The sequence below is a fragment of the Megachile rotundata genome, chromosome 5 (assembly GCF_050947335.1).
Source record: "Megachile rotundata isolate GNS110a chromosome 5, iyMegRotu1, whole genome shotgun sequence".
NCBI lineage: Eukaryota > Metazoa > Arthropoda > Insecta > Hymenoptera > Megachilidae > Megachile > Megachile rotundata.
Genome location: NC_134987.1, coordinates 11,584,129 through 11,611,815, shown reverse-complemented (window position 1 = coordinate 11,611,815; position 27,687 = coordinate 11,584,129). Strand labels below are relative to the sequence as shown.

At 39.3% G+C, this 27,687-nt stretch overlaps 2 protein-coding genes across 4 annotated transcripts in view; one reads left to right on the top strand and one right to left on the bottom strand.

The window, feature by feature from the left end:
• Egfr (epidermal growth factor receptor) overlaps positions 1-27,687 on the top strand; it is a 211,121-nt gene that overhangs the window by 138,232 nt on the left and 45,202 nt on the right. The window lies entirely within an intron of this gene.
• On the bottom strand, positions 18,704-26,577 carry LOC143264434 (uncharacterized). 2 transcript variants are annotated; one of them, XM_076531517.1, is made up of 5 exons: positions 26,347-26,577; positions 24,741-25,637; positions 23,270-24,279; positions 22,105-22,531; positions 18,704-22,014 (listed from the first exon to the last, which is right to left on the bottom strand). In XM_076531517.1, exons 1-5 carry the CDS (start codon positions 26,399-26,401, stop codon positions 18,878-18,880), a joined length of 5,526 nt encoding a protein of 1,841 aa, XP_076387632.1. In that variant the 5' UTR covers positions 26,402-26,577; the 3' UTR covers positions 18,704-18,877. The 2 variants fall into 2 exon arrangements, with proteins under 2 accessions (XP_076387632.1, XP_076387631.1); XM_076531516.1 differs by having other exon boundaries at positions 18,704-22,531.

Sequence of the window (27,687 nt, the reverse complement as noted above, 5' to 3'; positions counted from 1 at the left end):
GAAAGGCGAGCCTTTCGATGGGTAGGTTGAGATATCTACTGTATCCCTGCCTAACACTACTCTTTCGATAGTAATTACATCAATTATACCGAGATTTTACCATTGAACCCACGCGCTCGTGCTTCGTGCTTTGCTTACGCAAATGAGAAGGAAAGGCGATATTGATCATCCGATAATTGATCGTACGTGTCACGAATCTTGTTAAATGTTGGGTCGATATTGAAGTAGAGTAATCCATTAAACAGATTTATGGTAACTTCATTAACGGATTTTATGGAAATACCTTTAAGGCACGGTATTCTATAAAGTCATCACTAGTGATATTTTTGGAAGATTAACCATATCAAAATAGAAGATGTATATATTAGTACTTTGCATCAATATTATTTATACTAAAAATGATGTATGTACTTTATATTCAAAATGGATCCTCTGTTGCATAATTTTTGACAATTTTGATGAAGAACTTTTGTAACAATAATAATAAAAACTAACAGTAAATAAATATTTGCTGTTCAAGAAATTACTAACTTGATTAACTGAGCAAATTAACAAGTTATTAAGCAAAACCTATCTTATATAAACCTTCCCTATTTTCACAAACTATATAAAGAAGTTGTAATTACAAATCACGAGAAACATCGACAGCGTCATTAATCAAATCGTCTGCAATTAATTTCTAATAAAGTGTCACTCATATATCATATGTGACCTATGCAACACGATGAAGATTTAAATGCATCAAAAATAATTTCACCATTAAATTAACATCATTTAATATTTTTTATATTAACATCGATATCATTTGTTGATATTTTGTAACACATTTTAATATATTTGTTAATATTGCGTAAACGTCAGTATTCGAAAAAAAGTAGCCATGTCGTAACGGCGATTTCGTTTCTAATCGTATCGAGGTGGCACAGTTGTGTGTCACATTCCACGGTAGGTATTCGTGGTACGGGCGTCCCATTAACGCAAATACGTCCCTGCGAAACCAGTTTGCGTCCCGACGGTGTAAAACCCGACGATTGATCGGTGCAGGACCGCGAAACAGTCGCTTACATTGGCACGCGCTCTGCGGAGAACCGGAGTGGACTCCCTAGGAACACGGTATCCATCTTGCAGCCAGAACACAACCCGACAAACGAGTATTCGAATGTCTACACGCACATCCACACGTCCGCTCGCGAGCCGCGCCAGTTTTTAATTTTTCCATTCCTTTATTTTCCTGTTTGCACCTATGGTTTCCTCGCCTCGCGCCCTCTCTGTTTCCAATAAATCGCTTGACAGATGAGTGAAACATGGTTCGAGGAATATCAGAATCCTGCATTGCTTCTACGAAGTCGATTCGTGTGTACGGGATTTTACGAGCGCGATTTCGAGAAACGATCGATGCTGTTACGTTCTTGCATTCATCGACAGTAGCCGGTGTCGAATAATGAGGAAATATTATCCTTTTTTTGCTATACATGATGTGTAAAATTAAGTATGATCTAATCCAGGAAGAAATTTTCTTGGTACTCTGCTCGCTGCACGTTTCGTGGAATCTTTTTATAATTTCAAATTTCTTTTACTTACAATGCACTTATTCAATTAGAACTCTTGTGTTGAAAGATTAGTCACTTTTTAAACTTGGAGGTGGCTTTTAAATTAAGTTAGGTTAGGGATTAAAGTGGTTTTTATAGTTTAGCATAATTTAACAAATAACATTTTGTTGATCGATGTTAAACTTATTCAAACCTCATCATTTATTAATTTCTTCGAAGATATAAAAATTTCCAAGACCTACTTTCATAGACAGTAATCCTTCATGACTCATTTGTCCGTACTTTAGAAGCAAGAGAAATCAAACAAGAGTCGTTCATACCCATCACTACCAAATATTAATGTTAATATATTAGCGTTCATACTTAAATATTTAACTCAACAAAAATCAACTAAGAAAATCGTTGATCTGGACCTTCAATCTTCGATCCAGACTCCTCCGTAAAAGTCGATGTTTTTTATTTCGACACAATTTCCCATATTGACTCCGGTAACGATGCATGTATGCGACATAACCGTTTACGGAGGCAATATAACCGGGTGCCGGAGAGATGCAAGATGCGACACTCGACAATCGCAATACAATTTCGTTCCACCTCGTAAATCGCGATCCATGGACGATTCACTCGGTTCCGTGCATAGGCGAGGATTCGTGCGCGCGTGCACGCAGGCTCGTTCGTCTACACGGTGTCCACATATGGCCGCCGTACCGGTCCACCGTCTCTCCTCTTTCGCTTCGAGAGTCCTTGACGCCCACCCTGTGTATACAGTTTCCTCCTGTGTCCCACGACGTCCATGGAGACGACCACGATTCCCCCGTTTTGCTTCCCCAACGATGCCAAACAGCGCGAGGTGTCCATTGTACGCAGAAAACACACGGCGCCTTGCATAATTGACCGACGTTCCAGCCGGAAGCTTTTCACCCCTCTTGTGGACAGAGTGTCACCACACCATTGTTTCCTGGAGTTCTTCAGACGTGACGTCGAAGGTCCTCGGGTCATTTGCACCCCTTTGAAGGGCTGCACTCAGGGACAGTTGACTTCGGACATATTCGTCACATATTCGTTTCACACACATTACATGGACAGTTTTACATTCCTCACGTGGTCATTCATCTTAAATTTACCTATTCGTATATTGATCCTAATATTTATCTAAAATATGTTCACGAAATTTATAAAATTTCTCTCAAATATTTCTATGATATTTATAAAATTTCTTTCAAATATTTCTATGAAATTCATCAAATTTATTTGAAGTATTTCTGTGAAATTTTTCAAACTTATTTGCAATATTTATATAAGTACTCGTTATTGTACCTTGCAACGCAACTTTTCAAACTAATGTCGACATAACGTGAAACATCAACACTGATAAGGCAATTATACGTAAATTAGTTCCTCCATAAAGACCATAGTAAAGTACATACCTGATGTTGGAAACGATGTTTCAAAAAGCGGAGACCTCTCGTTACTAAATCACGTAGGAAACTAATATTTCAGTAGAAAATTACGCAGTTGGGTTAGAAGGATCTTGAGCGTCGTAGAAGAGGATAAGAACCTTGCCTAAGGGCAGCAGGCTTATGACTCAGCGACGCAGCTACGTAGGGAAAGATTCGCTAACGGAGCTGCAGTCGATTTTCTTCCATTTTGCGATTTGTAAGATGTTCCCTTGTTGCCCATTATTTCCTACAGCTCTGCCGACGTTTTTTATCTTCTTGGATATTGCTCTGCTTATCGAGCCGTTTATCATTGTCGCTGTATATCTTGCATCCTCTGTCTTCGTGTAAATTGTTTCGTTATCTTACGTTCTCCTTTCGAGTCCTGAACTTTGATAAAAGTTTAATACCGATGCGATTTTTTTTTGACAAATTTTTTGAACTCCTTGCTATTCATCTTCTCTTTGATTACATTATGATGATTAGTTTTATTACTTAAGTACATTATTTTGTTACAATGTTGTGGGTAACTATATGTAAATAAACTTTTAGTGGATTGTCAGAGAAGTAGAGATTATTAAAGTGCGATATTGTCTTGAAAGATCGAAGTATGGTTCAGAATGTGAAGTTAAAAAAAAAATGTGACAAAATTGAACATTTGCAAGTAGTAATAAAAAGCACCAATAAACTACGTTTTAGTAAAAGAATAATAAAATGTTGCAAAAGTATGATTGAAAAGTTACAACAAAAGATAAGACATATTTTCAATAATTTCGATAATGACAAAAAATGCTATTCATACATCTTCGACAAAATTCATAAATTTCATAGCGTATCAAACATATTCGCAAGAGAAAGATTAATTTTCCCCGTACAGTTTCTTCAATCAATCCTCCCGAAAAGGTTCAATAAACGTTCAATAATCAACCGATCTCGTTCACGTACGATCAGATCCTGTTCGCGGTAGAACTAAAAAACGTTCTCGATCGATCGGAGTTCGGGTAATCAGTTGGTCGATGAAGACGGTCAACGTGGAATCAAGTCGTCTTCCTTAATTACCCGAGGTCCGTTCCCGCAGGCGTGAAGTTTGATCGATTCCGGGGAACCGCGTGGAATTTGCTGATTTCTCGAAAGCTGTTGCTGGAGGACCGTCGAAAAGTCGAGGAAGGTCCAAAGTTTCTTGCCGATCGGCTGGTCCTCCGCCCTCCATCGAGCGTTTCGCGATCGTTCGCTCTCTCCTACTCTCTCCGTCTTCGTCTCTCCTTCTCGCGGTCGGTATGTTAATGTCATTCTCCCGAATCCCCACGGTCCCGATTCGAGGTACTAGCCCAGCCAGGTTTTTCGTGTCGGGAACGATGTCGCTTCTAATTGACGAGTGGCGGACGTAGACGCGGCCCGGGGAACAACAGGATCCGTTCGTGCACCGGTGACATGTGTCCGAGGTGTCCGAAGCAACGTTCTGCCCGTGTCTTATTATACGCTGAACACCCCGATATTTCGACGGATCGCGGCAAATGCCGACTGACTTTGTCCCCGGGACAGGAAATTCGCGATGAAAAACAGCCGACCAGCTACGCCGATGTTTTAGATGCGGACAAAGAACGGCCGAGTGACGTGCCGCGAATCGGCGGGGATTTGTAGAGAGAAACGCGATCTGGATTTATTAAATACCTGAGACCCACCGTGTTTTGTGAACGAAATCTATTGTGCTCAGACCTGGCTAATGTTTGCTACCAGTATGTTTGGTCAGAAAGTACACGAATATTCCTCTGCAGATATTCAAATTTGGCAGTATAAATGTGGATGTTTGGTATTTATTGCAAATTTGGGAACACTCAACTAGAACTAGTCCTTTAGATGCATCTCTGTGACATACACAAATTTGCAAATATACATATAACCATATACATGATATGACATTATGAGAGCATCTTATGAGAGCACTCCTTGTCCACAAGTATCTTAACAAATATTTTAACAAGTTAATGAAGACCTCAGGTAGTAAATGTATAACATTATTTTAGAGATCTATAAGCTTTATTATAACATGTTGATCTTCCTTCGAAATCGATATGACGTCGTCACCTTGGTCCAACAAAGAGACCAGTGCACGCACCGAAGCTCGCTAACGACTCGAAGAAGCCCGGGACAGGTATACCTTTGAAGGTGCTGTCCACGTGGGCGAATCCTGCCGTTTACGGATCCTTCGTATCCTAGCTGCGTTCTAATAAGCGATCGTCGAGTGTGTACAACCGTCGAGAGGCTCATGACCGTTTTACGCGTGGGAGAAGGAAAAAGACAGCGAACGAAAATGGCGGGGAGAGAGTGAAAAAGAGGGGAATCTATGAAAGAGAAAGGGAAGAGAGAAGAAACAGGATTGCAAAAAGAAGAGGGAAAAGGGGAAATCAAAACAGGAGGAGTACTCGAATCGTGACGTCGTAGAGCAAGTAGGTGTTAAAACAAGTGGGTGTCGTTTCTCCGGGGAACGCGTCGAAGAGAGTACGCTGCAACGGTGACATCATCGGTCACGCAGTCAGCTGACTCGACTTAGATGGAGCGAAAGAACGGAGAAAAGTGCGGCGCATAATTATCGTTGTCCACGTAACTATTATCGTCCTCATTGGCACGGATATGGTCCCGATAGAACGGATGTCGATCTTAACGCGAACGGGTACATTTGCAAGTGGGATCGAACGGATGTAATCGATGCCAGAACCTCGTTCATTATAGTATCTGCTAACGTGTGTTGAAATGTGTATGTTACTTGGGGGAATTAGTTTCAAACCCTCGACAGAAGTTGTCTAATATAGAATTTTAATATTAATATTAATTTTATAGAATTTTAAATTTAGCGGCATGAAGCTGCTGATTTGGTTCGATCTCATCTATTTTACAATATTTTATTACTTCATCTTATGACATAGCAACGGAGAAATTTTTAGGTTGTTAGGAAAATTCTTTCGTTTCTCATTCTTGTATTGAAGAATTTCTAACATTTGGAAGGAGAGTTATAGGCTTCGAAATTTGACGATTTTAGAACTTTTGTCATCCACGATATATCCTGTACGTCACAAATACGTTTTCACTCGTTATCGTATCGGTACCAAAAAACCTCATACACAAAGTAATTTAAATTCTCAAAAACTTGAGGATAATTTTTCGGTCCACATTTTTGCACGGGACATTCTCGATCTCCTGCGGAGCGTTACGTCAACCATTTTGCTTTTAAAAGACACTCGTACAGTTACACGAGTCGCGTTAGTATGCCAAGTGTGTCGTAATCGCGTGCAAATTTTCTGATCAAAGTCGTACATGGAGTAGCGGCGTATGAAGTTCAACTACAGGAAGTACATAGCTGTATTTGTAGTACATAGCTATAATTGGTCAACGAATTCAACTTCGGTATTTCGAAAAATATATTATAATGTCATTTCTTGTCATTATTATAATACCATAACATTCATTTAAATGGTGGGATTTCATATGAAGTGACATCAAGTTCTTATATATTCAGATTTCTGAATATTCAAGTTTTCAAATGTTCATAATGTGACGCTATGAATATGAAATTATTACCTACTATTGATTTATCGATGTCCACGTTAACTACCAAGTCGGTGAACCACCGAAATTACCAGCTATTCATTCCTACATATATAAATTTCCAAATTTTTGATGCAGTAAAGTTAGCTACAGACTTATGAGTACCTACACAAATGACCAAATCTCCAAATGAACTGAAGTTACTACTAGCTACTGAGTGTCGCCATGAATTGCCATAAGACTGCAATACAGTACTAATCGATAGTCAATGGATCATCGAGCAAGCAGTGATTCGACAAGGGTAGATTCGGGCGAACGCGATCGCGTTTCAGCGGGCCTCGGCAGGCGAATGTTGTCGCAAGAAAGCCGACCGAGTACGGGGAATACGGGGCCGATAGTAAATTCAAGTGAGACATTGTCCTTCGATCCCTCCCCGCCGGTATCGAACAGGGTGGTCCACCATGGAACGGTGCTCGCCGTTCCGTCGCATTCCCATTGCCCGTATAACGAGCTCTCAGGGCGCGCGCTCCCAGATACGCTCCTCTCTCCGCTTCTCCCTCGTTGCTCCTGGGTGTTCCACGCGTCAGGCGAATTGTATCTTCGCGGGGAGTGATCCCTAACCTGAATAAATTGCATTTCATTGCCCGCTACGTCGCCATTTGCCGGCTAACCGACGGACGATCCTTGATGATCTAATCAGGGGACAGAAATCCATCCGGTGATCCCTTTTTTTGCCTTCATCGATCTATCCCACTTCCGTTCTTGTTCTGACGTGTTACCCTAACAGGTGATTTTTGTGCTTTCAAGGTTTAGCTTCGCTAACAAGAACACTGTCGATTTTCATCGGTTTTGAACTGGAACTTATTTCTTTTTGTTATACTTGGTAGACTGTATCGGTTGGTTTCATGCAATTTGGTATAAATTATTTTTTCGCTGAATTATGTGCCTTAGTTTTGTTCACTGAATGACACAATGTTTATATGCTAAATTTGTAATACATAACATATAAACATAGTGAAAGAGACAACATTGGTAAATAACAGTAATAATTAATTCAGTAATGATTTAAATATTCTGATGTCAATCTGACGCTTCATGAAACCATGTATGGAGAGTACTAACCTAAAACTGGAAACATTAACCTTAATTTTACCTGAGCTATTAAATTAAAATTTAAACCATGTGTGAAGAAAACCTAGACTGAAACCATCAACCTTACGTAATCCATTAAATTAGAACTGAAATCATAAAAAACATCGCTACCAGTCTGGAACTATTAAACTTTACGTGGACGACTATATTAAAACCTTAACCATGTACGAGCTACTACTAACCTAAAACTGGAACCATTAAACCCACTGAATTAAATTTTGCCTAAACCACTAAATTAAAACTGAAACCACATAGTAAAGGAATTGCTACTAACCTAAAATGGAACCTACTGAATTAAATTTTGCGTAAACCACTAAATTAAAACTGAACTAACCTAAAACTAGGAGTATATGAATGTTTGTCTAAAGGAGAAGGAGCACCGCGTAAAACGAGGGAACAGTTCAAGTACATAGCCTTTCGCTAATTATGACTCATTTGAAGCAACCGAACGCAATGAATGACAATTAAGAATATCGAATCAAGGTTTTCTATAGTTGATCAAGGGATCGCAGCCATTGCTCGGTTCTCACGCGAATCCCGGACCGATCTGCCTTGAACATTGAGCTCGGTGCAAATGAAGCAACCGCAACATAGAATTGATGATGAAAACGTTCGCGATACACAAAATATGCATACGAACCGAACGTTCTTTGTTCTTGCGAAACAGCTGTAATTCGCGTTATGCGTTCCTGCGCATTTCTGCTTTTTTTCCTCGTGGATCGAACGGTAGACCGTGGAACGAATCGTTCTCTGTTGCGTGAAGATCCGTTAATTATCGTCGCTTTGTAACCTTAATTCGATTGGACACAGGTATTTCGCTAATAGAAATTCTTCCGTAGGAGAAAGTTGGTAATTAAGTGTCGTTGATTTATAGTTCGGGAAAATGAGAGAGCTGTGATATTTGGATCTTTTGATTCCTGGAATAGACGAGAATTCCTGTCATTTTGTTTTAACTCTGTTTTAAAATTGTTAAGTTTTTTCTCTTTTGTTGTATTGCCGGTGTTGTTTTTTTTTTCGTTGGGGTTTTCGTTGAGTTGGACAAACTGGTTTTCGATATTGTATCTTGTGGGTTTTAACGTTATGTGGAGAAAGCGGTGTAATTGTAAGGTGGACATATGGAGATTTAATAAGTGGTTATGATGCAACGGATCTAACAGAATTCATAAATTCCACACTTTTTTAGTTATAGAGTGAAATTTCAGAGATGTTAAAATTGAAATTTTTGTACTCTTAACTTCCCAAATTTTTCAATTTTTAAATTAGACTTCTATTTTAGAAAATTTATGAATTTTAGGAAATTTGTGAATTTTAGACAATTTGTAAATTTTAGAAAATTTGTGAATTTATTACTTTAACTTAATTTCTTACTTACTCACTTAATTTTGTACTTTCACTTTATTTCTCAATAAAAATGGTGATATACTCTGTCTCTCTATTTAGCTTCTCTCCTATAAAATAACACTAATATTTCACGTTCCGATAACCAGCCCATTTCCACTGATAATCTCCGAAATAAGAAATCACTCGGAAACAACCATAATGGAACAATCAAGAGAAAGTAATATAAAATTCAAAAATCCCTTTGACGGTGCGATTAGGTCTCGTTATTAATTAAACTTGCTCCGAAGAAAAGGAGAGAAAGAACAAAAGGAATTTCGATTCTCATTACAGATACGAGATCCCCGAACGGGACGATTGGAACTTTAATGGCGTTCTGAATTATATTTCGTTGTAGAAAAACTGCACGCACGTCGAGCTTGATAAAAGAGCAAAAAAAGGTAGAAAAAAGGTGAAGTAAACCAGGCGATGATCGATACCGTCGCGAACACCGTAAGGCGAGAATCGATCATAATTATTGCCCTTATTAACCCCTCGGGAAGATCGATATAGTTTACAGAGCCGGTTGAACCGTTCAAACCGGTCCTTGATGTATGTTTGCCGTCTAAGTTAACGACGTTGTATTATTTATAATAGGTGTAATCACTGAATTTTTTAACTTCCTTCCCATGGTGCTGTAACGCGTACGTTCCGGGCGAAATTATGCAAATCATTCTTTGATTGTTACAACCATAAACCTTTGGGCAACGCTTATCGATTGTATTTATCGGTATAAACAAAGTCATTAAGATTTATCTTTTCGTTCATTTGCTTAATGAGTTATTTACAACCTGTGTTTTTAATAATTTTTTCAATCTTTCAGTTTATCGCTGTTTTGATAGATGTGTTTTTGAATTCTAAATGTGGACGTGAAGGAGATTTAGGCTGGGTCAAATTCTGTGGATTTAATCGTAGTGGAATATTTGGAATTTTTGTGAGACTTGAAGTGGGGGACAATTTCGGGAATTTGGAAATTTGGGAAATTGGGATTTGAATTTCTTCTAATTTGGAAATTTATGAAATTGGGAATTTTGGAATTTGACAAATTTAGAAAGGTAGAAGTTTTTAAAGTTGATGATTTGGATATTTCAGAAGTTGGTAGCTTGAAAATTTGAAGACTGGGGAATTTAGAAATGTGGCAATTGGAGATTTGGACTTTCTCAAGACTGGAACTCTTCAAGAATTTAATAATTTAGAAATGTGGAAATTTTGAGATTCAAAAGAATACTAACTTGGGAATTCGAGAGTTTGAAAATTTGAGGATTTGAAACTTTGAGAGGGTGAGAGTTTGAGAGTTTGTGAGTTTGAGAGTTTGTGAGTTTGAGAGTTTGAGAGTTTGAGAGTTTGAGAGTTTGAGAGTTTGAGAGTTTGAGAGTTTGAGAGTTTGAGAGTTTGAGAGTTTTGGAGTTTGAGAGTTTGAGAGTTTGAGAGTTTGAGAGTTTAAGCGTTTGAGAGTTTCCAAGTTTGAAAGTCGATAAATTCAAAATTTCCATATTTCTCAATTCACGAGCTTGCAAATTTAAGTACTTGAAAATAAATTTCCAAATGGGCATACTCTCATCTCTAAAACCTCGAAAAGTAAAAAATGTGAACTATGTACATTCACCGCGTACACCAATGTCCGTTTGACAGGCACTCAATCGGTACAGAACCATCGCATAGTTTATCATTGTTCGTTTCGCATGTACACCAAATGAGCAGATGTACACAAGCCTTACAAGGTCCTAAGACGCTTCGAAAGGCTACCGATCGGTTGATCGACGTGTAGAAATGGCTTGACGCATTTTTCCACGGTTCGTTTGCTCCAGCGCGTTTCGTTCTGAAGAACGAAACGAGCGAGACGCCATGCCACGCAGGCGGCTGCCTTTAAGGAGACAAATGGAGCGAAACACGAACCGCTTGTATCGCGAATCGCGTCGCGAGTTCGTCGAGTTCTCTCCTGTGTTGGGTCTGCACTCTGCACACGTCTCTGCTGGAGGCTGCCGAGTGCGAAGTAACGAATCGACCATTGTCGCGTCACCGGCAACCGCGCCGACTGTCCGCGCCGCGTCGAGCGGACTGACGCGTGTGATTTCGCCGACAGAAACGGACAGCAGAATGCAAAAGCCGGATGGCTCTAGCCGATACGATGCTTACAGTCAGCTTGAACAACTGGAAAACGAGCCGTTTACACGGGGAGAGCGAGAACTTCTGATTGAGGAGATGCTGCGATTAACTGGTTCACATGTTTGGTTTAAAAGTTAGGTTACTTTAATAGCGGGTACGCTCGTCGGGCATACATGGGCGAAATGGGCATTGATAGATGAAAAACAATTTTGCGTTGATTAAAAGCTTCATGAAAAATTTTGAAATTAAGGTGGATTTTTATTAGATGTATCTGTGTTTTGAGTATAGACATTTTTATGGATAAGAGCTTCTGTTTGATATTTTAGGAAAATGTTGAATAAAATTGGGGAGGATTTTTAATTCGATAAAATAGTAGTAATGTTTTGATATAGCCAACTCTGATTATCAGACAAGTACTTCTATTAACAATTTTGTAAAAAATGTTGGGCAAAATTGAAGAGCATTTTTATTCAACAAAATAGTGGTAACGTTTTGGTATAACCAACTCTGATTATCAGACAAGTGCCTCTATTAACAATTTTATAAAAAATGTTGGGCAAAATTGAAGAGCATTTTTATTTAACAAAGTAGTAGTAATGTTTTAGTATAACCAATTCTGATTATCAGGCAAGTGCTTCTATTAACAATTTTATAAAAAATGTTGAACAAAGAAGACCACGTTTATAGTACAGTGATATTGATTAGCTTTATACCACTCATAAAAGAGTTACGATTTTACCTCGAGGACGAACACTTAGATACTCATTTCACTATCATAGTTCAAGTAATCGAGAATACTGTTTTAATCGCTGCTGGCTATTTCCCCTTTTACTTACGTTCATCCGAATAGTCACGACACAAGTCCGAGAACAAGGATCATTAAATGGCCGCGAACAATTTCATTCCGTTCATACGAACAATTTCATTCTTGTTCAGCACACGGTTTTATCGCGGGATAAGAATTTTCCGTTAACATCAACTCTGGCCATTAACGAATCACAAAAGATCCTTCGTGGATTAAGCGCGTTCTCGAAACGAGCACGCATCTACTACATAAGATTCCTTGATATTTCTATAATTTTGCGACTTAAGTCCCTTGCTCGAGATGGCATTCCTCGACTCGCGGAGAAGCGCCATAAGCGGATTAGCTTTCTCGAAGCGTCGCGATTTCGCGGCTTTATCTCCGCTCGTTGCTTTTTTCGTCCCCGTTTCACGCTGTCTCCGCCGCAGTCTGATTCTTACCGTTCGATAGGATTAAGCCGCGACTTTTCGCGAGGCGAAAACACACGGAAACCAAAGCGGATTTGCCGGGAGCGTTTTTGGCCCGGGGCGTTCCAAAAATTCGAGATTATGGTTGGGGAACGACCGTGAACTCGGAGAATGCAGAAAAATAATTAATCCGCGAGCAGAAACGAGAGAGGATTACGGGCTGATGCTGAGATGGCGAGAGAGGACCGCGAGAGATATGCCTGGGATTATAATGTTCGATTAATAAAGGCTCGGTAAAAACCTGCGTGATCGATCGGACGTTCGCGAAGCAAATCGAGGTCCGAAGCGTGCAATGTTGTTTGAATATGTAGCTGAGAATATATGGTACGTGTATTTGTCCGATTATCGGGTTGTTTAACGATTCTTCAGGATTTTTAGGGAATTTCAGGGTTATTTTGAACGCGTGCTAATGACTGATTGAGATATTGGAATTTTGGGAAATTGCAATTTGAAAATTGCAGGAAGGAAGACAAGAGATCAATAATACATTTACGAGTTCTAAATATATGCAGTTTTTAATAGATTTTATTTTGAAGAAGTAAACACTATTAAAATTGAAGCAATTACAAGAGAAAAGAACTATCAGTGGAGTACTCTAAGTCGATCACCAGCGAGAAAGACATCTTACAACGCCATCCAGTGGCCAACCACCCGAACCTCTCCGAGTAACACCATAACCACTCCCACCAAATACCTGAACACCCCTCTTACACTTAAAAAAAGTCATCCCACAAATTTCAAATCATACATTACACAAATAACCTACTAAAAAATTGAAATAATTAACATATGAAATTTTATCCCTCATCCAGTATTTATTATAATCCTACCAATTTCCTTGATAAGTAGAAGTCATCAATGTTTAAAAATTGCATGGAATATTTAATTAACGTGATCACGTATTCGTCCAATAAAATTAATCGAAAAATCTTCGGTAGAAAGTAAGAGCTTTTGAAACTACCAGATACTTCCATATGGTGGATCTGTTTCTTGCCGATTCCAAGAAAATGCACTCGAACGTGCAGCTGGCTTTTATGCCGTTCTTTATAACTTGAGAATCTCGGGGGTTCGCCGGTAACGAAGAAGTCGTTTTATAATTTCATTATTCTTTCCTCGATAAACGCGTGGGTTTTAGTGTCCGTAGTTATTACATGCATTGAATTCAAAACGAATATTATTTCCGAGGGACATCCGGCTGGCAGCGAACAAGCAATAAGTTGGAATCTGAAGAACGCCGACAACTGAATCAGTACGGACACGCAACGACGAGGAAAATCCCTGACGATCTACAACGAAGGCCGGTGTAGATGCTCGTAAATAATTTATCGGACGACATATCTGGACGCGATCCCCGCAGAAATGCGATGCTCTGCCGGATTCCATACAACGTGACAGAAGCGTTAAGAACGATTAACGTTGATCGGAACAACCCCGAACAGGGAGATCGATGTCTCAACGTCGCCACCAAAAGGTGGACGTACGGTGAATAAAGCATAAGTTGCGTGACGCGACGCATAATTAAAACAAACAAAGAATGCGTTTGGAAATGCTGAATCCACCGTGAGCGGTCCTTGGGAGACCCGGTCGTCCTTGTAACTTTGAATCTCTCGCGATGAAACAATTACGCGTGCGGTTTTCTTGGACCGCTGACTGGTCAGGTATGGCAGCGACACTTGCCGCGAACCGACGTTTTTACTTGAAAGGAATTAATGGGTGTGTGGTAACGCGAGAGCAAAAACAAATTTTATGGGAAAGTGATGAACTTTCGCAGTTTCGTACTTTGACACCGCAACAATCTTTAAGTTTCGGAACCATGCCATTTTTGCGACTGACACTTTACTTCTTCGAGGATTTAGAATTTTTTAACTTCTAGACATTTGGACATTCAGACATTTGTTCATTTGGATATTTACATTTGTGGACTTCGAAATTTTTTATCAGATTTTAGAGATTTGATTTGAGATTTTGTAGATGTCAGACGTCGTTGATATTGTAGAAGATTTTTCACTGTTACATGTGTGGCACTTTGGAACTTTTAAACATTAGGACTTAGAAGTTTTGAACCCTTAAGGTTCGAGTACTACAGAATTTTTCGAATTTCAACTAAAGAAATTGTTGAAGTTCCAAAGACTTAAAGTCGTGTGAATTTAGGTATGTGAGAATATAAGAACTTTCTAAATTACATAAATAAATATTTAATAAAGGTGGACCACGCAAAATGGTACCGCAAGTTGAACAAAGGGTGTTCACAATGGCACTTGTCCGGAGGCAATTCGATCACCAGTGTCTCTCACACCCGAGAAGACCGCAAGATCGATCGATCTTCCTCATCTCGGATGCTTGGAGTATCAGTAGGCTGGGAAGCACAGTATCCAAGGAGAGGCGGAAAAAGTCAGCGGGACACCTCTTCCGCCGACTGGATGACCAATGGACGTACGGGCAAGGTTGTTCCTGGATATTTATAACAGACCATGAAAGCAGCGCCTCGATAAATCAAAACCGGGCCCAGGCCAGGGATGAACCTGGCCCTGGTGGGATCGGATCAGCTTTCGTTAAGACGCGAAAGGAGAGAAGAGGGTCGTGAAAGGGGAAAAAAAAGAAACCACGAAGAAGTTGAACCACCGAGGAAGGACGCTCAGGGCCGTGATGAATGCCCGGCGAAAAATACCTGGCCTCGTCTACATTCCTGACCGTATGAATACTTCTTGCTCTGGATAATCAGCGTGCCTTATCGTTCGCGGGCTTATTGTTGCCCGAGGATACATTTCTGCGAGCATAACTCGTCCGTCGATACGCTCCTTATATGGCCGGTCGCTATTGTTATTAACCTAGCTTTGTCATTGTCGTTAAGTAGCTAGGCTTCTGGAATGATTCGACTGATTGCTTCATGCTTTGTACGGGATTCCTGCACAATACTGGGTGAAAATGATAATTTTTTACTGGAGATCAATTTAGCTTGAAAGGGGGTATAACGCGGCGTGACAATTAATACTTGTATGAGAGCTGGGTCAAGCGTGACCCGGAGCTATGGAACGAATATGCTTTCATTAAAATTGTGATCGAAGTTCTGTGATGAGTCAATTTTTTACCGAGGTGTGTCTGAGGGAGTAATTTACAATTTTGTATTGTATAACTCGAAATTGTATTTTTCTATAAATATTAAGACCCCTAATATTAATAATATATATATTTAAATTTACTTGAAGTTTTAATTAAAATACATCTTGGTATATTTTGATGTCCTCGACATCTTAATTTTCCCAACACAGATGAAATAATTAAATTTGTTTATAACATATCTCTATATTTTTGTACATAAATAAATGCATCCTTTCATATAATTTTCCTCCATTTTGCTCTTCGTATAAAGCCACACATTTAGCCCCAACATCTGCCCCGAGTGCCGCCACGTTTAACCCATACCGTATTTCATTGAAAGCAGAACATATAAATTCTCGAAGATGACAGAATAATTGACATTGATTACAATGTCATGGAGCAATCAATCGTTCCGGATCGCTATCTAAACCACTTAACGTTTAAGCCACTTTCCCTGAACCTTGTCCGTCCAACCGCAAAGTTTTTCTACAACCGCAGCAACCTTAGTTACCCCATGAATATCCACAAAAATCCTTCTTCAGCCAAGCGTATCCTTGCTACCTGACAGCTACTTAAGCAACCGTGCATCGTACAGGCTGATTCAAACACTACCATAATTGGTCCACATTTTTATTAACATAACGAGGAGAAAAAATAACTTTATCACGTTATAACAATCTGACGTATGTCTGATAAGGGTAGTAGGCATGGCATAATCAATAGATATGGCAGATGAATAGGTTCTATATTAGGATTGCTAGAACTCCACATGACGTCATATCATGTAGAGTGTCAATAGATGATCCATTTTGAAATCTACATGATCTACATATGCCTCAAACTTATTAGTGATAAACTCTATAATGTAATTAATAAACTAAATAATAATGTATTATGTATAATAGTATAAATCTGAACGACATTTGTCTCCAGCAACCCTAATGCATATAGCATCCATCTTCTTAGACTTCTACCATCTCAAGCCCAATCGATCTCAAACCCTTCGTATAAAATGCCATAGCGTTCTGTATCCAATTTGTATTCGATACCATAATCAATCCATCAGGAAATCAGCTGGAGCGTGAAGTGTAGCAATAAGAGCACACGCGCCGATTCGACAATTTACTCGCGTATTCCTGTAATGGACTCTGTCGAACGAGTCACAAGGGTAATGGAGAGTGACACAGCACGGGTTTTCGATGTAACTTGCACAAGAGTAATCGTCTATCCTGTCCACGACATTTTACGAGATGGAGGGGGGCCATGAGAGCGGTCCACGATTGGGTAATTAAAATTCTCATTAAAGCCAGCGGCGGCATCTTAAAACGCGGCGCGGACAATGGAGCTGGAACGAGGCCGCGAGTCCTGAGGGTAAATGGGAGCGAAGAAGGGCGAAGAGGTGGAGGGAACCAGCCCGGTGAGAGGCAGAATGGAACGAAGCTAACAGGCCATGAAGAAAGAGGAAACCCGTGCCGAAGTCTCGTTTACAATCGGGGTATACGGAGGAGACGAAAGTCTGCAGCGTCGTATCTCGCTTGTTTCTCTGCACCTCGTAAAATACGTGACGCGTTCGCCGATACGATATGTGAAATCGTTCCTCTTCGAGCTCGCTCTCCGTGAGAAGACGTGCACGAGATGTCTTCCTTTTGGAATATCGCGATGATCGCCTCGGAGATTACCTTCATTGGCAGCTCGTTTGAATCTCGGGCTCTGGAAATTTTTGATATATTTCGGGATGTATTTTCGAGATTTTAGGATATTTTGTAGGATTTCAGAATGTTGAGATTTATGGATTGGAAATTGGAGATTTTTGGACTTGGATGTTGTGATGATGCTTTAATCACCACTTTATGATGATGTTCAGAACTTGGGAGTTTTAGAATTTTTCCATTGTGAAATTTTTAAGTTTTAGGGACTTGAGATCTTGGACTTTTGATATTCTTGGATTTATGGTCCTCTAAATTTAAATGACAAATTTGAAATTTTGGCAGGTAGAAACTTTGGGGCTGTAGAGTGAAACCCTTGAAATTTTTTAATATTAAAGCTTCAAAAAGTAGCACAATAAAAACTGTATCGCTCGGACTCACAATTTATACTCTGCTTTCACGGTTTCGTCCCACGCACAGCCATCCACGGATGGTCTATTACCGCGTAAAGGCTCATAAAAATCGAAGTAGGTCATTTAGAGAGTCATTCTTATTAACCGCATAAAGTCACCTGATCGATGCTAATAAACAGTCGAGTTCCAGCGAAGACTCCATTTATATCTTCATTTCAATTTGCCTGGAACAGCCTGGGGCAGCGAACTGCAAGAAATAAATGCATCGGGTGATATCAAGCGACCGTTCCAATTGACTCGAAAATGTGCTCGCGTTCGATTAAAGCGGTGTAAGTTAGCGATGCAGTTCGAATCCGGCAGTTGGTGCAATCGGTGCATCTCAGCGATACCGGTCATTATTCGAATTCGTGGCGGCCGGCAATTTGAACGGTCCAACACGAATCGCGAACCATACTGGGTGGAGCGGCCATCATTGAGGGCGCCGTTGGTTCGTGCCACGTCCCGAAACCCGTCATTACACAAGCGTTTTCTGCGCGTACAACCTCGTTCTGGCAGGTTGCCAGTCATTCGAAGTAATGCGTCCCGACGTGGCGAGGTTAAAGCGAAGCTTTATCGATGCTTACACGCCGAATGCATCCTCGAGCAAGCGGTTTCAGACTCGGCTTCATCGTCCTTCGCGATGAAAATCAACCAGCGATTTTTCACGTTGCTCCTTCAGCCGATCGGTCATCCCTGTTAGCGAACATGAAATTGCTGCTCGTTTGTGAACGATTCAGATATCACGTACCGTGTATGGGCAAAATATTCGACTCGCAGCGATAATATGGAATGACGTTTCAAAATTGTTTAAATTCAAGTATTCATCGGATCGTGCGTGCATGTCATGTGACAGATTGTACGAGTGCGTGTACAGTTATAGAAGTAGATGTAGGACTACAAGTTTAGTTGTGTGTATATAAATATAATTTTGAAAGTGTGACTGTTCTTGAATATTGTATAGGTACATCTCTACATGTCTGTACGAGTTTAACACATTACATTTAGTTACCTATCCAAGGATCCACCTGAAATATTTTAACCCGCCTTTCCAAATAATTGTACTTGATCTCGCATTTCTGTATTAGAATTACAATTTATTTAACAAAATTCACTATTACAAAATACATGGTGTAACATAAACTCGAAAGAATCTGCGTCAATTTGTCATACTACCTATTTGATACATAAAAATGTTACACGAATAATTTACAGAAATCTCTTAGAGACCATCTTACGTGCAAAGCGTCTCAAGTTACATTATCATCATCTAGTCGACTCTTGAAACGCTGCAACCATGACGAATACAAGATACTTTTTTCCGGTCTTTCAGTTTTCTGCACAGACTTCATTTCGTCACTCTGTTCCTTATTAGATCGATAAGATATATTGCCACTTTTGGCGCGTCTGTCAAATTTGTTCAAGTTCTTAATTCGAGGGAGAGCACTCTTCGGCTGTATATGCAGATTCGTGAATTCCTGTGACATGGTGAACGATCTCTTTGACACTAAACCAGCAGGTCCTGTAGGAGCCGCAGGACCAGAACCTCCACCTTTACCCGACTTCGGGTCTTTCTGTTTAATCACTTCGGAAACTGTCTTTTCTTTGGCGCTACTGGAACTCAGATTATCCAGCTTTTTTTCGGGCCGATAATTAATGGTTCCTGCGAGAGGCGCCGTTTGAGAGGTGATCAACTTCTTTAGTGATTGAACGTTTGACTCTTCAGAAGATTTGCTATCGTTTTTCGCTGCTTTATCGCTGGATTTCTGTGAAGGAGGCACAATGGCGCCCGTTAAGGGAAGAGAATCGGTTCTGGTTACCTTTTTATCCGCGCTGAACGAAGAGTGAACCTTTTCTTGAGCACCTGGCGTTAAAGTGTTCCCTCCTGCCTTTTCTGTGAATTGCAGTTGCGACGTTGGTTCTTTGCTTGGGTTAGAAAAATTAGCGGTGGAATCACCGGGTTTTGCGGAACCCTTTGAAGGTTGCGTGAAAGACTTTGCATCCGATTTCTTTTTTTCTTCAGCTTCCGATTTCGGTGTACTCTTTGAAGCTTCTTTTCCTAGAGTAACATTATTTGGTTTACCAGTAGTATTTGTGTTACTGGATTTTATGGAAACCTTAGAAGGTTGAGTAGAAAGCTTTGCATCTAATTTCTTTTTTTCTTTAGCTTCTGACTTCGGTGTACTCTTAGAAGCTTCTTTTCCTGGAGTAACATTAGCTAATTTATCGACCTTTTGTTTACCAGTGACATTTGTGTCACTGGGTTTTATGGAAACCTTGGAAGGTTGCGTAGAAAGCTTTGCATCTAATATCTTCTTTTCTTCAGCTTCCGATTTTAGTGTACCCTTAGTAGCTTCTTTTCCTGGAGGAACATTAGTTAATTTATCAACTTTTTGTTTACCAGTCACATTTGTGTCACTGGCTTTTATGGAAACCTTGGAAGGTTGCCTAGAAAGCTTTGTATCTAGTTTCTTCTTTCCTTCAGCTTCCCACTTTAGTGTACTCTTAGAAGCTTCTTTTCCTGAAGTAACATTAGCTAATTTATCGACCTTTTGTTTACCAGTGACATTTGTGTCACTGGGTTTTATGGAAACCTTGGAAGGTTGCGTAGAAAGCTTTGCATCTAATATCTTCTTTTCTTCAGCTTCCGACTTTAGTGTACTCTTAGTAGCTTCTTTTCCTGGAGGAACATTAGTTAATTTATCAACTTTTTGTTTACCAGTGACATTTGTGTCACTGGGTTTTATGGAAACCTTGGAAGGTTGCCTAGAAAGCTTTGTATCTAGTTTCTTCTTTCCTTCAGCTTCCGACTTTAGTGTACTCTTAGAAGCTTCTTTTCCTGAAATAACATTAGCTAATTTATCGACCTTTTGTTTACCAGTCACATTTGTGTCACTGGATTTTATGGAAACCTTGGAAGGTTGCCTAGAAAGCTTTGTATCTAGTTTCTTCTTTCCTTCAGCTTCCGACTTTAGTGTACTCTTAGAAGCTTCTTTTCCTGAAGTAACATTAGCTAATTTATCGACCTTTTGTTTACCAGTGACATTTTTGTCACTGGGTTTTATGGAAACCTTGGAAGGTTGCGTAGAAAGCTTTGCATCTAGTTTCTTCTTTTCCTCAGCTTCCGTCTTCGGTGTACTCTTAAAAGCTTCTTTTTCTGGAGTAACATTATTTAGTTTAGAACCAGGGACATTTGTGTCACTGAATTTTATGAAAACCTTGGTAGCTTGCGAAGGTCTTTCATCCTCTTTTTTCCTTTCAACAGGTTCCGACTTTAATAAACTCTTTGAAGCCTGTTTCTCAGGAGGTATAATGACAATGTGTACTTTGTCAGCCATCTTTGTTTTAGAAGAATTTGGTACATTATCACTAGCTTTTACAGGAGCCTTCGGAGGTTTTCCAGATACTTTTTCATCCAGTTTCTTGTCTCCAGATGCAGTTTTGGATCCTCGTTCTTCAACGTGATTTTGTGTTAATTTATTAGGTGTTGATTTAGTATCAACTACATTAGTACTACTTTTCACTGGATTCTTCGAAGTTGTTAACTTTTCTTTTTCCGGTTTCGAAGAACTCTTCGACCCCGCATTTTCGGAAAGCTTCAAGCTAACTTCAGAAGCTTTGTTCTTATCTATTTTCGATAAGTCCTTACCCGTGTCTGCCGATATGTCCTTCGTATCTTTCACTTTCAGTGGCTGATTCTTATCAGAGAACCCAATACCCGAATCCTCTGAAATAACTTGCGTTTGCAGCTTCTTTACCGGAATCACAGAGTTCTCATCTTTCTTTTCTAAACTTCTATTTTTATTTTTCTCTTCAAGATTAGGTTCGACTTCCTTTTTAACGAAAGTTATCTTCTCCGAGTCGACTTTCTGAACGCTTTTAGATTCAGGCTCATTCTTGAAGATGGCTTTCCGAGGTTCGATCTCTTCCTGCCGAGTCGTTGTTTTTTCAATTTTATTAACGCGAGTGCTCGGAACGTGTCGAATGTTGGAAGGTTTTCTGGAAGGCACCACAACTCCATAATCGATCAACGTACCGTCCTTCCTCTTCTCGATCGGCTTCATGGACTTCAGAATCTGCTTAACTCGCTGCTCCTCCTCCACTAGCAAATTCTTGTCCTTTACTTGTTCTTTGTCAGCTACTTTTGCTGAAACATCGCCTGATTTGTTATCTGGTTTCTCTACATTTTTCGTCGGTTTTAATACCGTGTTTTGATGCTGTGCATCCTTTGCGTCTCCACTGACGTTCTTCGATTTCGCGTCATCTTTGGATCCGTCCTCGCTCTTCGACTTCATTTTTACTTCACCTGCGAGCTCTTTACGGCTTTGGAGTACCAGATATCGTTGTGGATTCACAGGGACGTACTTGATGGTCTTTGGCGACCGCACTGCAGAAATAATCGATTTTCTTTTTTTATTAACTATGTGTTTTGCTTTTTTCACGCGATATTTTTTTTTCATTTTATGCGTATTCTTACATTTAATCTGCATCAGTTTCCGGGGATTTCGAACGAGAATATTTTGCTTCGAGAAATCAATTTTCTTCGTTATCTTAGTTTTCTTCGTTGGATGCTGTTTGAGGACGATGGGGTCGGGCGGATTTTCTTCGAGTATCGGTTTCTTCAAGGGTAAATCCTTCGAAGGTCCTTCAGTTTCGACAAAATCGCTAGACTGTGGAGTAGATTCGTCGATTTTTTGCCGTGCCCCTTCGACCTTCTTCAACGTATTAAACGCAGCAACTTTTGTTGGCGGATTCCTTTTCTTCTTGATCTTCTTGAACGGATCTTCGGACGACCACCATGGAATAACATTCGACGGAGTGCGTTCGTCGACGGGAGTCCTTGTGTCAGAATTCTCATTTATCGTTGATTGAGGATTGTTCGATGGCAAGTTCATATTTGACTTCTGAAACACAGCATCATCACATTTTACGGTTGGCGGTGGGCTTTCGGTCTTCGTGAGCGGAACTCGAGTACTTTAAACCGGCATGACCAAGAATCTTGCAAATAGCTTTCAAATATACGCTACAATTGTACACATTAATTACTACAACTGTACACAATATATAGTACACATTAATTACTACAATTGTACATAATATATAGTCCACATTAATTAAAAAATAATCAGGACGAATAGGTGAAGTTTAAGAATTTATGGATTTCTCAGTGTGTGAATGTATAAATGTGTGAATTTATAAATGTGTGAATGTATGAATGTGTGAATGTATCACTGTATGAATTTGTGAATTTGTCAATATGGAACCAAATTGAATTTTCAAAAATATAAAAATTTCAGAGTTTGAGAGTTTCAAATATAAGCACTTGAGTAACAACCTAACCAAAATTTGTTAATACAGAAAATTAAAAATTTATAAACCCAATATTCTGGAAATGTTTAAACTTCGATATCTAAAATATCAAAAATTGATAATCAATAAGAATGTGAAAATTTGTCACTTTCAAAATATCTAACACTAACTACATATCATATCCTACAGAACTAAATTCTGTACATAATGAAACATTATTTCGTACATCTCAATAAAAAATAAGATATGAAACGATAATATTGCAATAACTCGGTGATGCCAGCTCTAAAGCACCGATTCCGTCTCTCATTTTAAATCTCTCCATTCGTTACATTCGCGTCTACGCTCCTCGTATTCGTAGCGAGACTTTGCGTTCTGGGGTTGTTGTAAGGAGGAGCTTGCGTGGGCGTCGGTATCGGCGGTGGTGCGGGCGTCGGCACAGAAGCTGGCGTGGTTGATGGAATAGCGGTACTCGTCTTTATCCCCGTATCTTTCGGCTTAGCACGTGGTTCATTAAATTTCGCCGCAATCTGAAGATTCAGCACTTGCGAAGGGTTCGATGTAGCTCTGAACGTATTGGACTGCTTCGCGGTGCCCTCCTTTTGAGGTATCCTGATCTCCACCTTATCCATGGAGGTAACAACATCCAACTTGTCCGCTCTGGCGACTATGCTCTTCAGCTCCGACACCGGCTTACCGTTGATAGAAAACTCGATCTGTTTAACGGGAACCGTGTTCTCGCTGATGGATATCTGCATGGAGTCGAAATTCGTGTTACTGGCCTCCACTTTGGGGTTGTTCTTGTTCGAGGAAATGACCACCGACAGCTGCTCCTTGATGCTGGTGCCCGCACTTCTTGCGGCGTGCTCGTCCACGTTGATGGACACCACGGACTCGTTTTGAGACGGTGTCATTCGAAGTTCAATTTGCGGCTGTTTAGCCGACGCGGTGGCGACGTTTGTCGGTGACTGACTCGATGTCGTGCCGGAAACTGGTCCACGTTTGATGTAATCCGCTATGGAACTCGATTTAGTGCTACTCGCTATCACGGTAGCTTCGGATGCACTAGTCTCTTTCATAATGGGCGAGTTCAAAGCGCTGCTGCTCAGTTCAGAGTTTACACCTGATGGCTTCTTCTTTTTGTGGGCGCTGACCACCCTGTCCATCCACTCGGCACACTCGCTCACTGAATTCAGCGCCGATTTCTCGCTCGACTTGCAATCAACCGTCTCCTTCTTCAACGTGATTCGCTTCAGGTCCTTTATCACGTCCTCCACTTTCGACATCCAGGTTATTCGACTTTTCTTCTCGCCGTAGTGCACGCTGGTTCTGGCTGAAGGACCTGGAAGGTTCAAAATGATTTTTGTGGCGTGCATTTGATAATTTGAGATAAATGAAATGGATAATTGCAAGTTTATGAATTCTTAAGTTTTTGGACTCAATTTTCATGTTCTCAAGTAAAGAATGTTGGAAGTTTTTGTACCCATAGATTTTAAGTCTTCTGTCTCCAATTTCTGGATCTCAAATTAACAGAAGTTTAAACTATCAAATTTCAAGACTCTTATCTCACGTCTCTGAATTTTCAAACCCTCAAATTTCCAAGCTATGAATCCTCAAATTTCTAAGCTCTAAATCCTCAAACTTCCAAGCTACTTATCCTAAAAATCTGTAACTATTAATCCTTAAAATTGCAGCCATAAATGTCCGAATCTCAAAATTTTCAAATCTCTAAATCCTTAAATCCTTGGAACCCCAAATCTCTAAACTCTTAATCACCCAAATTACACGCCCATAAAACAGTACCTTCACGCAATCCATTTTCCATCGTCCTGTTCATAGAATCCACCAGAATCGACGAAAAATCATTCAGCTTCGAGATCGGATTGCACTTCGGTACCAAATTGTTCCAGGTACCGTCGTTAGCATCCACATCCAGCGTGTTGCTGTATTTTTCTATCATCATCGCGTACGAATACGATAATCGTTCATACGTGTTCCTGTCCTCCTTATTCGCAGTGAGATTCTGATCGTTTCGATACTCGTAACGCGTCGTGCAAGTGTCGCTGCTAAATTTCGCTTCTTGATTGAGCATATTTGGACTCGCAACGCGAAGATTCCCACTTCTCACGCTTTTGGGCTTGGACTTCCATTTTGTGGACACCACAGACACCGTGCTGAAAGGACTCCTGTGAATTCCGTTAACCGTAGCCGTACTTACACTGTCTTTCAATATTTTAGGCTCGACGTACATCATTTGACTATAATTGGCTATCAACTGAGCGTACGTTCGAGGCTCTTTTCGCAGAGACATATCATGCTTTTCGGATAATTTCGAGATTTTTCTGCTCTTCACCATTTCCTGTATCATTTGATTGGTTGGTACGAAGTGACGTTTGATATTTGACGGTTTCCTCGATTGACAGGTGGAGTTACGACGACGTTGGACGCAATCCGCTGGAAATTTTCTCTCCAATGGCGGCCTCTTTAACGAAATCGAGTCCGACTTTGGACGGCTGCGTTGAGATACGTATAGAGTTTCGTTTCTTGCTGGCCCAGCACAATGAAAGCTTCTGAAATCGTTGATCCTTCTCGTTCGAGGTGAGAAGAGACGTGTGCCCTTCAACAATGGCCGCAGATGTATCTCTGAACTGTGTTTCTTGCAGATCTCCTTACTGGCGTGTTCGTGAGTTATCGCGGTACCTTCGGAGATATTTTATTCGTCATTCAAGGAACTAAAGTTATGTATGATTTTAATGAAGAAATTTTTGGGTACTTTCTTAAAATTTGAGACTATTATGTAAATGTAGAAAATACAATTAAAAATAAAGTGGCTTTTAATGAGATTCGATGATGAGATGAGAACAAGTTTATTCATATTTTGAATTATTTTGTCATATAAATATTTGCTGTCATGTTTGAATTATTTTATCATATAATTATTTGTTTTCATATTTGAATTATTTTATTATACAAATATTTGCTATCATATTTGAATTATTTTATCATATAAATATTTTCTATCATACTTGAATTATTTTATCATATAATTATTTTCTATCATACTTGAATTATTTTATCGTATAAATATTTGTTGTCACATTTAAATTATTTTATCATATAAATATTTGCTGTCATCTATGAGTTATTGTAGTTATACTTCAATATTCTAAGTTATACTTTAATAATGACAATTTATATTATGTTAAATCATAAGAGCATAACAAACAAAAATATATTAACTGACATAATAAATTAGTCGACAATAAATATACACACTACATTAACATAAAAATGGCAACAAAATTCGTCGACCATCAAGAGTCAAAATATGAAAAAATTTTTGTTCAAAAACTAAATTGAAAATATAAATAAATTTATTGATGAATAATCTCTGTAAAATAATTCTTACTGGATGGAATTCGACGAGGAACTCTGACTCCAAGTACATATTTCAAACGATTCATTATTTGCAATTAACTGAACTTCTAACTGTGAACTTTTTCTAAGGATTAGTTTCGAAATAAACTATTACACGTGTAATTTTGAAAAGAACCAAATTTAAGAATTATGGACTACTTCTTGAATTTCTCTATTGGATACGGTGTATCATGTTGATACGTTAATTGGGTTATGATAAAAATCTTTCAAACAAACGAATTCATAAATCGATTTTATTGAATCGCTTCATGGTGTTGTTACGATTATATATAGTGCATCTAAAAAATATTGTACTTTATTTCAAACCCTTTTTTTTTTAATTAAATGATTAAGATCACATGCACCTTCTTAGATTGTTTGTTAAAATATTATTAAAAAATGATGTTTTTTATTTTAATAAGAAAATATCGAGTTTGTTGAAATTTTATTATATTATTCCTGTTTACAAATGAAAACATATAAAGTGTGCTTAAAAGTCAAATATCGATATTAAAGTATAAATTCTAAAGTATAAAATCACTTGATATTTTTTAAATAATCATTTAACAGTTTTTCACAAAACCACTTAACTTTACTTAAATATTTAACATCATCTGGTATTTTCTAATGGGTCATAACAATTTAATACTTCCGAAGAACTTAAAACCCTTTAAAAAGTATAAATATCTCCTAAGTACAAAAAACCATGTGTGACTTGTTAAACCAACATCCCGTAACCTATATTTACCTTTCAATAATCTCTATATCTGAGATCTCCCAAATGATAACCATTAAAGTGCACGCATAAATAATTTCAAGATATCTCCAAGATAAAAATTTGTATTCCAACCCAGAAACGATAAGAACTACAATAAAAATAAGGAGCAGAATTTCGAATCTGCAGGTACAATCAGATTTATTTTTCAAGATACCGGTAAAAGATCGTAACCCCCTTTGTGCGATTGCACGCCGTAAGTAAGCATCGAAAAATGGCACTGGCGGCACTTTCAGCCCGAGGAGAGCCAGGATGGCGCAGGTAGATCGCCAGGATAAGGATCTTCAGGATCGCTGCCGGCGTGACTTTAACGCCGGCATTTTCGACGCCGCACAATGCAACGAATCTCGACGTTCGCTTTATCTTCGCGATCTTTCTCCTCTTTCAGTTTTCGTGGATGCAGCATCTGTGTCGAAATCGATTTTCAATCGATTGGAAGTGGAACAATAGAACTGATTTTAAGCATATGTGGAGCTGTTAACAATGACACTTCCTTAGTTTAATGTGATGGACATTTTGGGGGTGTAGGATCAGATGTTTACTCTTAAAATATAATTT